Genomic DNA, 12,072 nt, shown 5'->3' with positions numbered 1-12,072 from the left:
GCAAGCCATGGGAGCCTGGCGCGACTTCGCGCAGCTCTCCCACGGCTTGCCAAGAGCTGCCTGCAGGCTTTGGGCTTTGCGCAGCTCTCCGCAAGCCGTGGGAGAGCTGTGCGAAGTCGCACAGCTCTCCCAAGGCTTGAGGAGAGCTGCCTGCATCCTGAAGCCTGGGGTGCGCTGAACTCAGCACGCCCCAGGCTTCGAGCTTTGTGCAGCTATCCGCAAGCCGTGGGAGCCCGCCGCGACTTCGCGCAGATATCCGCAAGCCTGGGGAGACCGGCGTGACTTCCGGCTGGGCTCCCTAGGCTTTCGGATAGCAGCCTGTTCTGGGGTCGGGGGTAGCTCGGGCTTCCCCCGCCCCAGCCCCGCGCCTGGGGGGGAAATAAATTTTTTTTCTTTATTTCCCCCCCAAAAAACTAGGTGCGCCCTATGGGCCGGTGCGCCCTATGGGGCGAAAAATATGATACTTTTGATTGAAACGTCCCCCATGATTTGGGGGCTCTTGTAACCTGACAGCTGTTTGACATGGCAAAACAGAAATAAAAAAAAATATTTTTGTATTTAAGCTATGCGTAACACCAAACTAATGATACATGTTCTTTATCTTTATATGTTATATCACTGATTAACTAACGTCATTCTCCACCTGCAGAATAGGCAACATTGTGCAGCTATAAAGGCCTTGGAGTGTTTATCTCTGCACTTGGATGACTGTGGACTAATAGCTGCAGATTTTAAGTGAGTAACAAAATACAGAACTATACTAACTTCCTTTATCATTAAAATGTTCTTAGTATTTGAAATGCAATAGATCCAGTGTTGTTGCCTGAGTGGAAAAACCCTCAGTCCTGATTCATAGCTAAAATTCCTTACTTGTGTCCCAGACAGGAATTCAATTCTTAAAAGATATCCCTGATTCTTGTTCTTCTGAATGTGTTCCTGTTGGTTCCTGGAGGCTTACTGCTGATGTTTGCCATTAGATGAACACTTCCACCAGTGGAGCTGGTCTGCTAGGGCCAGTGGGCCACGGCTCCATCCACTTCAGCCTGACCCCCATCCCTCACCGGCCTTCTTACAACTAAGGAAGGGGTGGCTTGGGCTGTCATTGCCTTGGGCTCCCTGCCTTGCACCCTAGGAGTCCCAGTGGGCCCCACTGGAGTTGAACAGGGAAGGGATGCTCAGCCTCTTCTTACCAAGCAACCTCATACTTATATTACTCTGGGACCAGAGATAACTGCGATGCTAGGTTGTCCAAAAGGCCACCAAATCCAATGCACGCTCAGCCTGGGCGAAAAGGGGAAAACACTATCAGAAGATGCAAATAACCACGTAAAAGCAACAGTTTAGAGGTACCGCTGCTTGCTAATGGGGGGGGGGAGTGTCTGAACCATAGGCAAGTAGGGTAGAAACATATGGAAAATGGGGGGGGGGGGGGAGAGATGAGGGGACAGTTGCAGAAGTTATGCCCTAGAGGATGCATTCTGCCTTCCCTTATGTGCTTGTGTAGGTGCTCTGCCCTGGCATTCCTAGTTGCTGAAACAGAGCCTGGTGTTGTGTTTCTGTGTTCTGGAGCCCTGAGGTGAAGTACCTCTTAGGAGCCTAGGCACATAATGGTTAGCAAAGTGCTCAAATTCCCCTGTGCGATGGGAGGCCAGGTTGTTTTCTCACAAAGTGCTCCCTTTGTGTGTGAAGTACCCTTTCTCCATGCCTACCTATTACAGAATTGTTCCATGTGAGCACCTAAGTGTTTACAGCATGAGGCTAGAAAGATACAGCCCTGTGATATAAGCCCTCTCAGCAGAGTCACCTCAGTGGACCTCTTGAATTCTGGTCTCCCTGTCTGGGGTTTATATACTGGCAGTAGCATGCTGTGTGATTGAGTGGGCTTTTGTAGTAGTAGTAGTAGTAGTAATAATAACAACAACAACAACAACAACAACAATAATAATTTGTTGGTTGGTTGGTACCCCGCCCATCTGACAGGGTTGACCCAGCCACTATGAGCGGCTTGCAACATATATAAAAACATAATAAAACATTACACATTAAAAGGCTTCCCCATGCAGGGCTGCCTTCAGATGTCTTCTAAAAGTTATATAGTTACTTATCTCCTTGACATCCGATGGGAGGACATTCAACAGGGAGGATGCCACCACCAAGAAGGCCCTCTGCCTGGTTCCCCATAGCTTCAGTTCTTGCAGTGAGGGAACTGCCAGAAGGCCCTCAGTGCTGGACCTCAGCATCTGGGCTTAACAGTGGTGTTGGAGACGCTCCTTCAAGTTTACGGGCCAGAGGTGATTTAGGGCTTTAAAGGTTGTCCACCAACACTTTGAATTGTGCTCGGAAAAGTACAGGGAGCCAATATAGGTCTTTCAGGACCGGTGTTACATGGTCTCGGCAGCCACTCCCAGTCACCAGTACTGCTTCCACATTCTGGATCAGCTGTAGTTTCCGGGTCTCCTTCAAAGGTAAGCATCCCCCATATGCTAAACTCTGCCGTGGTTATTTTTAAACCCCTCCTTCTCATTTAGCTGATGGGATGGGCATTTATTGCAACGAGGGCTAAAAAGTTCCACTGTTGAATAGGGGTCATGGATAGAAAAGGTGCAGGCCATGGCATGGGTGTGCTCCTCCCTGCCATTCCACCACTGGAACCTTCTTCCAGTATATTGGGGAAGCTCTGCCAGCAGAACAGTTATGCTGGTAGCATATGTCAGATTCTGCCGATGTTAGCAGGGCTTCTTCCATCAAATCCTTTTTTAATATTTATACATTCTTTATTAGGTTTTCACATTTTTATATGCCTTATCTCTCACCAATTCAAACATCAAATTTCAAGGTTCTCTGAACCTTCAGACTTCATCCCCTCCCTCCCATGGGTTCATATATTAAAAGTTTAAGTTTTCTGCATCTTAAGCTTTATCCAACTATTGTATATCTCTAGTTATCACAATCAGTTTCACATTACAAATGTCATTTCAATGCTACCAATGATTTTAACTGTTTACAATGGTTTTTTAAGTAAACTACAAATTTACTCCAGTCTTTGACAAATACTTGATCCTCTTGGTTTCTGATCTTCCCTGTCAATTTCTCCATTTCTGCGTATTCCATCAATTTCATCTGCCATTCTTCCTTTGTTGGTAATTTTCTTCTTTCCATTTTTAGGCTAGTAACATTCTCGCTGCCGCCATTGCATACATAAAGTCTTTTGTCTTCTCTTGGTATTTCTTCACCTATTAAACCTAAAAGGATGGCTTCTGGTTTCTTAACAAATGTATTTTTAAACATTTAATTCATTATAAATCATTTCCGATAAGTCTTTTACCTTATGACATGACCACCACATATGGCAAAATGTACCTTCTCTCTCTGTACATTTCCAACACATATTTGATTTGGTTTTATACGTTTTTGCAATCTTACTTGGTTATGTACCAATAGTACATCATTTTCATATAATTTTATTTCAACAAACAGCATGAAATAATTTTTATTTCCTCTTTCCACAACTATTCCCAAGATAAAAGCTGAATATTTATACCCAAAATCTCTAGCACAGTGTATCATCACTGCCTTAACTTCTTCATCTTTCGTATGCCATTCCAACAATAGTTTGTACATTTTTGATAATATTTTCACCTTATTTTCCAGCAGATCACTTTCAGATCTTGATCTTTCTGTAATAAATCCTATTTTTTTAAATCTACTTTAAAAACATCGTTTAATTGGTAATACTGTAGCCAATCTTTTAATATTCCTCTTATTCAATTTTAATTGGCCATCTGCCTCTATCAGCAATTCTTTATGGGTGGCCCAATCCCCTTTCATGTTTACTTTTTTAACTGAAATTGCTTCCAGTGGGGAGAGCCAACATGGTGTTCTTCGCTCTAATAAGTTTTTGTAACTATCCCATATCTTGTGGATTGATTTCCTTATCACGTGGTTGAGGAATCCTTTGTGTACTTTCGTTTTTAATATTTAATGCTGTATTGTTTTTAACACTCTATTGGAAGCGGCCCAGAGGCTGGGGAAACTCAGTCAGATGGGCGGGGTATAAATAATAAATTATTGTTGTTATTATTATTATTATACCATAAATATGCATGCCACCCAAACATATTATCATGTCCTTCCAGATCTAATAAATCTGTATTTTTCAACAAAATCAAATCCCGCAACCAGCAAATCCTAGAGCTCAGGCAGTGGATCTTCTGTATAAGATTGCACCCCAGAATTGAAGATTAAATGATAGCGATGAGATGCATGGAGGTGGCATGGCCTTTCCAGAGGACAGGCTGATGCTTCGAGTCAATAGGATTACTAAGAATAATTTGCTGTAATTTATTTTGCCTACAGGTGTTTGGTTCCACTTATAATGTACAAAATCAATGGGAAGACTGGAGAAGAAATGTGAGTTGCACTTCATTCTTACAGCTGTTGTTATTCACTTTGTACAATGCGTAGGTGAAGAAGGTTAGGTGACCAGCTTGAACTGATTTGCAAAGTAAAGATAGAATCCAGTAAAAGAGAATTAGCTCAAAGTTCTGCTGTTGCATTGCCTTTTGGACCTGGACTCAAAATTTCATCTCAGCCATGGACTCCAGATGAGGAGTGATAGTAGCAAAGGCACTGTTTGTCAGCCTTTGCTCTCCACCTGTGCAGTTACAGTAACAGCAGCGCTCCTCAAGGCTGTTGGGAAGATGCAGTAATGTGAACTGTTAATGCATTTGCAGTTCTTCACCATTTTCCTAACAGTGAGAGGTGAACTTTGCGAGAAAGTACATTTTCCTGAAGGGAGGAGGGGATCCTCAAATGGGTTGTCCCTCCTGCCACTTGATCCACAAGGCCAGGACTGGGCTGCTTAGAGGATTAGATGAAGAACCTGCAAACCACAGGAGGATTTTGAACGAAGAGGTGACTTGGAGGGACCAGGAAAGAAAAGAGCTTTTGGTTGAACAGGAGAAAGAGAAAGAGGCCAGGTCCTTATGTTTGTTAGATCTCTTTTCCTTGATTTGTAGGGCAACCTCATTCCAGTTCTTTCCTGCCTAACTCCCTATGCAGGTCGGGTGACAGAAGGTTTCTGTCATTCTTGTTGATTAAGGAGAAATAAAGTTTTCTGGATTCTTTGTGAGAGCGTATCTACTGAGAAAGATGGCCCAGCCTGCTATGAGGCCTGGTAGCCTTCTGTTTTCCAGCAGATTTCTCTGATGGGGAGGCTGGGGGAGCTGTCTCCCTGACTGCAGCCCCTGAGGGAGGTTATGGGAGTGTTGCTCCCAAGGTTCGGCAGTCAAGCCCCGTTAAAAACTGGGTGCATGCATCTGCTGAGGCTTCCTTCAGCAGGCAATGCCTACACTGTCTCAGTAGATGGGTGCCTGTCTGGTAAGCTTTTCAGTACCACATTCGAGAATCCTCTCCTCCCTGCAGGAAGATGTGACATTGGACCTACTGTGAAAGTTTGTTTACTTCAGGGAATGGACGGGACCTTACCTGCCCTAGGAGTTTGTTGTTGTTCTAGGCTGCAGATTTGGCATCTCAAGGACTCTAGTCTGCACTGTTAAGACGGCACAGGGCTAAATTGTTTTCTGGCTTTTCTATTCTGAGGGAGCATTGTTCAAATTTTTATGTTTAGAGGTTTTTCCGTCTCCTCTATTTTGCCTTTTATTGGCTTTTGTTCCCCTCGTTAGGCCGCTCTTTCCTGGTATGTGCTTTTGCATTTTCAGTTTGCCTCTATGAAACTAGAGTGAGCTTGTTCTCCCAGTTGAGGTCAAGATACTTAATTGTGTAAGGACCTGCTTAATGGAGAGAGAAGCCACCTGACATTCCTTGTCGAAAATGAACCTTCATATTAGGTCCAATATCACATTTTATCTCTTACATTGCACTGTTTAGAGCAAGTTTGGATAACTTCCTCCCCTACTTCATTTTTAGAACGTCTGATTTGGAGAACCTTCTAAAATACTTGACTGCAGGTATGTAGCTTGCTATGTTATAGCACTTCTCACTCACTTAAAGTAAAGGTAAAGGTACCCCTGCCCATACGGGCCAGTCTTGACAGACTCTGGGGTTGTGCGCCCATCTCACTTAAGAGGCCAGGGGCCAGCGCTGTCCGCAGACACTTCCGGGTCACGTGGCCAGCGTGACATCGCTGCTCTGGCGAGCCAGAGTCGCACACGGAAACGCCGTTTACCTTCCCGCTGGTAAGCGGTCCCTATTTATCTACTTGCACCCGGAGGTGCTTTCGAACTGCTAGGTTGGCAGGCGCTGGGACCGAGCAGCGGGAGCGCACCCCGCCGCAGGGATTCGAACCGCCGACCTTTCGATCGGCAAGTCCTAGGCGCTGAGGCTTTAACCCACAGCGCCACCTGCGTCCCTGGAGATATGATAGCCATTGTCAAATATCTCACTCACTTAGCAAGTGCAAAATAATTTGGGGGTGCTGGTGGAAAAAGACACCTTGTTTAGTTCAATTCCATGACAGAAGCTTGCTTAGATTATTTTTTTAAAGTCCCAGTTCCTTTATCATTTTGCATATTCCTGCTCCAGCATACTATAGATATGATGAAGAATTCGGAAAGGACATGACGACATTTGAAACAAGAGTCAGTGAAGTTCAATGGTTCAGGAAGACTGGTAAGTGGTAGTCTTAGGGTTTCATGGAAGCAGCTCCTTCTGGGATGAATTGAAATTCCCCTCACTTCTCTTAACAGTTTAGAGGCCAAATCCTAGACTTAGAGCAACAAGGTTATAAGCTAAGGAGAATAGGGTGGGAAGATTTTGCTGATGTGGTCTTAGCAGTGTATCATTAACCAAAAGGCATCACAGTTCCCTCTGGGGACAGATACTTAAAATGAAAATAAAATACATTTAAAGGGGTCACAACTCTCCCTTTCAGTCACCAAAAAATAAGGAACAGCAATGACAGATTGCATTAAATCTGCTGCTTACATACAATGAACGGTGTGGGTTTTCTTGCACATTTAAGGTGTGCACCCTGGTGATTTTGCTCAGCAGTTACTCATGGCAACTGATTTACATGACCTTTTTGCCACATGAACATTAATTTCACAGTAGAAGTGAGGGATTCAAAAAGACCAAAAAGGGGAAAGGCAACATAGGTTGTATAGTAACAATATAGTTGAAGGGATCTCTGTGGAGTTCTCTGCTTATAGTCAGAATCTTGTTTTGTGGCACAAACGTTTTAATTGACAAAATGATCACCTATTGAAATAAGATATTGATGCCAAACTACTAGTTGTTTCCCATTGATCCTAAATGCATGTCACATCATATTTGAAGTTAATACTGAGCCTACTTAACCTGTCAGAAGAGACAAAGCAGAGTTGTTGATTTTTGTGGTGTGTTTTAAATCCTGTTCTTTCTTACTTGCTCTCTAAGCTTGGACCTTTGCTGCCATGTCGGGGGCCTGCCTGAGACTAACAAAGGATTTATTTCTAATTTCATTCAAGGTATGTGCTTCTGCCAACATTCTGTGTGCTGCAATGAATGGTTTTATTTTCAGCTCAGCGAGAGTCCGCAAACAAAATGCTCTTCAGAGCATGTCACTTGGTACTTCCCAGATTTGAGTGTGTCAGTCATGTATTGTGTGCCATGTTACTGAACCGGGTCACAGAAAGCTAACAGTTGATTACTGTGATTTGGCAAGTTTGCCATTGCTGCAAATCTGTTACTGATTTTACTGAACCATAATTAACTCTATCACATAGGGAGAAGAGGTCCTACCAGCTTTAAGTCCTAATGTACAACTTTCACTAATACTCAGTAGGTCAACCTGGAATTGTTAATAAGAAAATATTTCGTTGAGCCAACCATGTTTAAACTTCGTGGCCTGGGGTGGAAATCAAAATCACTTCTGTTCCATTCTGAGGAGTGCTTTAAACTCTTCGCCCTGGGTTTTGACACTTAGACGTTTATTTTTAGGACCTAGCTTATTTTTTGCAATTTTGTTTTAAACTGTTTTTAATATTGCTTAATATTGTGTTTTAATGCTCATGTTGTTGTTCCAGTTGGTGCAACCTGCCATGGGACCTTAGGGTGAAGGGTGGGTAATAAATTGTAATAATAAATAACAATAATTATGATGATGGTAACACTAATAAATATTGGTTAGCTGGGGATTCAGTAGATGTAGAAGCAACCTTGTGATTTACTGCCAGCAGAGATCTATTTAAGGTAGAGAAGCTTTTGGAGAAGTCAGGTTGCTGTGTCCTGTTGAAGTGTAAAGGAACGTGTTGAGCTATAACAGAGTGTGGGCAGCAGGCAGACAAGAGTATCCCAGCCATCTGGCAAATCCACTTGGAATCCAAATCTAAAAATCCTTTTTTCAGTTGTGGTCAGATGCAGTTCTGAACAGTTTGCTCACATTTTACATGGGGGTTCGGTTCCAAAGGGTCCACGCATACACAGTAACCCAGGTGGACCCAGCACTGAAAGAGCTCTTAAATTCTCCACCTTGCTTGCCAGGCAAGGTCATCTCAGTATGCCATCTCTGAAAGCCTTGGGATGAACTTAGATTGCCCTGCAAGATCTCGCAAGAGCATCCCAGAGCTGGTACACTGAGTGAACCTTGTCCCCACCCCCACCCCCAGGAAAGCAGAGAGCTTGAAAGTTATTTTTGTGTTGGGTATCCCCAAGTATACCCAGGGTGAACTTTGAAGCTCTGCCTGGCTTGGTATATGGTTGAAATAGCACAGGTTAAATGCACATAAGTGCTGCCAAATAAGGTTAATGGTTTGTTCCAACAGCTTCCAAGTAGAGGACTGTGTGTATCATCATAGATTTTGGTAGAATCAGTGAAAGCTAGAACTAACAAAGGTTTAAGTAAACTCTGCCAAACATGGACATTTCTGGACTTAGCCCATGCTGGCAAGGCTGGTTGAGGGTAGCTATTAAGAAATAGTGGCTCATCAGTGAAACCACCACCAGGGCAAGATATTTTCTGCATTGGACAGAGGGGAGAATTCCCAGGGTTACTGTGGGCAGAGAAAGATTTAGGATTTCAGCTTCTATGGCATAGGAAAAGAGGGGAGCAGGCAGGCTGTGCCCACAGGAAAAAGGTGTTGTTTTACACGAGGCTTCGGTTTTCTCTCTCGAAAGTATCTTTGGGAGGGAGAAGGGTGGAGCCAGAACTCTGGACAAGGGCATGCAGGGCAGAACCATCTTGTTTAGGGAAGTTTTTAATGTTTGATGTTTTATTCTGTTTTTAATCTCTTGGGAGCCACCCAGAGTGGCTGGGGAAACCCAGCTGGATGGGCGGGGTATAATTATAATTATTATTTATTGATCCCCTCTTGAGATTAATGCTCTGAACTCTCCAGTGTAGACCGAGGTGTAAATACATGCCCAATAAACCATATTTTCTAAAGACACATAGGTTTCTCAATGAAAACACTGCCCTGCCTGAGCAGCTAGAACCCCCTGGAGCCTTGCTACCACATGGCAGATAGGGGGTGGCATGCTGCAACCTTTGTAATAGAAAGGTGGGTTGCTAGGTATGGTCTTCACTGCAACATTCAGAGTCTTTCAGGCTATAGTTGAGATGCTAGGATGGGCTGGTAAGTTTAGGGGAAGCCACAAACATCCCAATTAATCATTGTCATGATGGTGGTAAATATTGCAAATTTGAGAGAATTTGTTGAGATCAGTAGACCCTGTTTTGAAAGTGAGTTCAGAAGAAGGGGGTTTCCCAGGGAATAAGTGGATCATCCTGGCTTAACCTTTGAGAAACTGTTCCAGGTTAGTTCAGCCTCCCTAGGACAGCATTCACTGACCATGTGACATTACCACAGGTGGGGAATGTGGGAATATCACCAAGTTTCCTTTTACCAAGCTGCTTCAGTGGAACTCTGCATACTGCCTGTGGCTAAGAGGTGGAAGATCTTTTAATGGCAGGAGCAGGACATGTTTCATAGAATTGTAGAGTCCAGCCCCCCGCAATGCAGGAATCTCAGCTCAAGCATCCAAGATGGATGGCCATCCAGCCTCTGTTCAAAAGCCTCCAAGGAAGGAGAGTCCCCCACCTCTCGTGGGAGTCTGTTCCACTGCCAAACAGCTCTTACTGTCAGAAAGTTTTTCCTGAATTTTTAGTCAGAATCTCCTTTCTTGAAACTTGAAGCCATAGATTCGAGTCCTAGCCTCCAGAGCAGGAGAAAACAAGCTTGCCCCCGTGGCAGCCCTTAAGATATTCGAAGATGGCTACCATATCTCCTCTCAGTCTCCTCTCTTGCAGGCTAAATGTACCCAGCTCCTTCAAGCGCTCCTCATAAGGCTTTGTTTCCTGCCTTGATTTCCATGTTTAACATGAAAGATACTGTTAGAAGGCTTTCTTTGTCACCATGTAAACAAGGGCTAGCTGAACTACAGTGGTGCCTCGCAAGACGAAATTAATCCGTTCCGTGAGGCTCTTTGTATAGCGGTTTTTTTGTCTTGCGAAGCAAGCCCATTGACAGCTTAGCGGATTAGCGCTATTAGCAGTTTAGCGGCTTTTAGCGATCAGCTGTTAGGCGGCTTATCAGCGGATCAGCTGATAAGCGGCTTAGCGGCTTAGGAAAAGGGGGAAAAACCCCGCAGGAACTCGCAAGACATTTTCGTCTTGCAAAGCAAGCCCATAGGGAAATTCGTTTTGCGAAGCGCCTCCAAAACGGAAAACCCTTTCGTCTAGCGGGTTTTCCATCTTGCGAGGCGTTCGTCTTGCGGGGCACCACTGTATTTTCAGTTTTGCTCAGAACATCAATGATTGGTTGTGAGCTTTGAAGATGAATGCTGCAGTAAATACCCGAAAGGGCTTGGGCGTGCCCCTCAAGCACTTTGCGCTCCAGAGCTCCTATTGCTTCTGTCCAGGCCCTTCATAGGAACCTAGGAGGGTCAGATTTGGCGGGAGCAGAGAGGTAGAAGACTTGGGCTCTGCAATGTGGAGGGAGAGTGGGAGGGAGAGTGTGTTTGTGGAGAGAAGACCCTCTGGCATCCAAAGAAAAGGGACAACAATCACATTTCTATTAAATGTTTCCTGTTGCAGTTTGCTCGGCTTTGTCCTGCTGAGAAAACCGTTCTGCTTGACCAGAGATTATGCCTGCTTATGGCTATTGCCATTGGTCTTGAAATGGGAAGGAACAGCTCCACTGGCCAGGTAGAGTTTGGATGGAGTAAGAATTCTACACCCCTCCCTTTTGTGACAAATGCTTTATGCAAGCTCGAAGGTACAGTCGAGTTTCTGTTTGATGTGGATTCGATGCTGAGAGGACAGTCGCCCACTTCCTCGTTGGAAATCTGGGAATTTATATAACACTTTTCATATAGCAGCATAAGCAGGACTCCAACCCCCCCCCCCCAATAAGTTACGCAATTTCAAACATCAATTAGAAACATTAGAATCACATTTGGAGGACTCTGGGTAAACTGGACTTCCTCATGGGATATCCAGGCCATCTTCCTAGCCCTTCTCACTTCACAAACTTGCACACTTCCTCCCCTCTGGAATTTATCTGGAGAGTTTTGCAGCTGCATTTGAGCAAGTCAAGGAGCTAAAATCCTATGTACGGAATGCAATACCCCACCCCACCCCACCCCACCCCACCCCACCTGCCTTACCCAGAGAATAGTGCAACTGTTATGGTTCAAAAGTGGAGTCTCCCCCCCCCCCCCCACAATTATATATTTGTTTTCAAATCAGAATGAACTACTGGTGGAGGCCCTCGGACACATAGAGACTTGTTGGGATATCGGGACATATCTGAAAGAAACTGGTGAGTTGGAGATTATGCAATACAAAGTGCTGCTGTTGACACAATATATATCTGCCCAAAGAAGTGGGTGGGACTCTCATCTTGCTTTGGTAGACGCTGGTACAGTGACTTCTCTTGGGATGCAGGAAATACATGCAGCCCAGGAGAATGAAGAACAAAAGCATGATGCTGGAGAGCTGGGTGGGAAGGTATGAATTATTGCTGCACAAGTTTCTTGGAACCTAGGCATATTTGCTCAGAAGTCAGTTCCACTGAACTGAATACAATTTATGCCCAAGTCAGTGTAGATTGCAAGCATAGTGTTGTAAGTATA

General features: G+C 44.4%; 1 protein-coding gene across 4 annotated transcripts in view; it reads left to right on the top strand.

The window, feature by feature from the left end:
• The window catches only part of TEX11 (testis expressed 11), a 47,318-nt gene that overhangs the window by 31,229 nt on the left and 4,017 nt on the right, over positions 1–12,072 (top strand). For all 4 annotated transcript variants that reach the window (XM_079962700.1, XM_079962699.1, XM_079962698.1 and 1 more), the window contains 7 exons: positions 650–735; positions 4,357–4,410; positions 5,929–5,969; positions 6,544–6,630; positions 7,396–7,466; positions 11,033–11,143; positions 11,687–11,759. In XM_079962700.1, the coding sequence (XP_079818826.1) occupies positions 650–735; positions 4,357–4,410; positions 5,929–5,969; positions 6,544–6,630; positions 7,396–7,466; positions 11,033–11,143; positions 11,687–11,759 (523 nt within the window). The remainder of the gene's footprint in view (positions 1–649; positions 736–4,356; positions 4,411–5,928; positions 5,970–6,543; positions 6,631–7,395; positions 7,467–11,032; positions 11,144–11,686; positions 11,760–12,072) is intronic.

The sequence above is a fragment of the Podarcis cretensis genome, assembly GCF_951804945.1.
Source record: "Podarcis cretensis genome assembly, chromosome: Z".
Lineage (NCBI taxonomy): Eukaryota > Metazoa > Chordata > Lepidosauria > Squamata > Lacertidae > Podarcis > Podarcis cretensis.
Note: the sequence above shows the minus strand (reverse complement) of the source record. Positions and strands in the feature narration are given on the sequence as shown.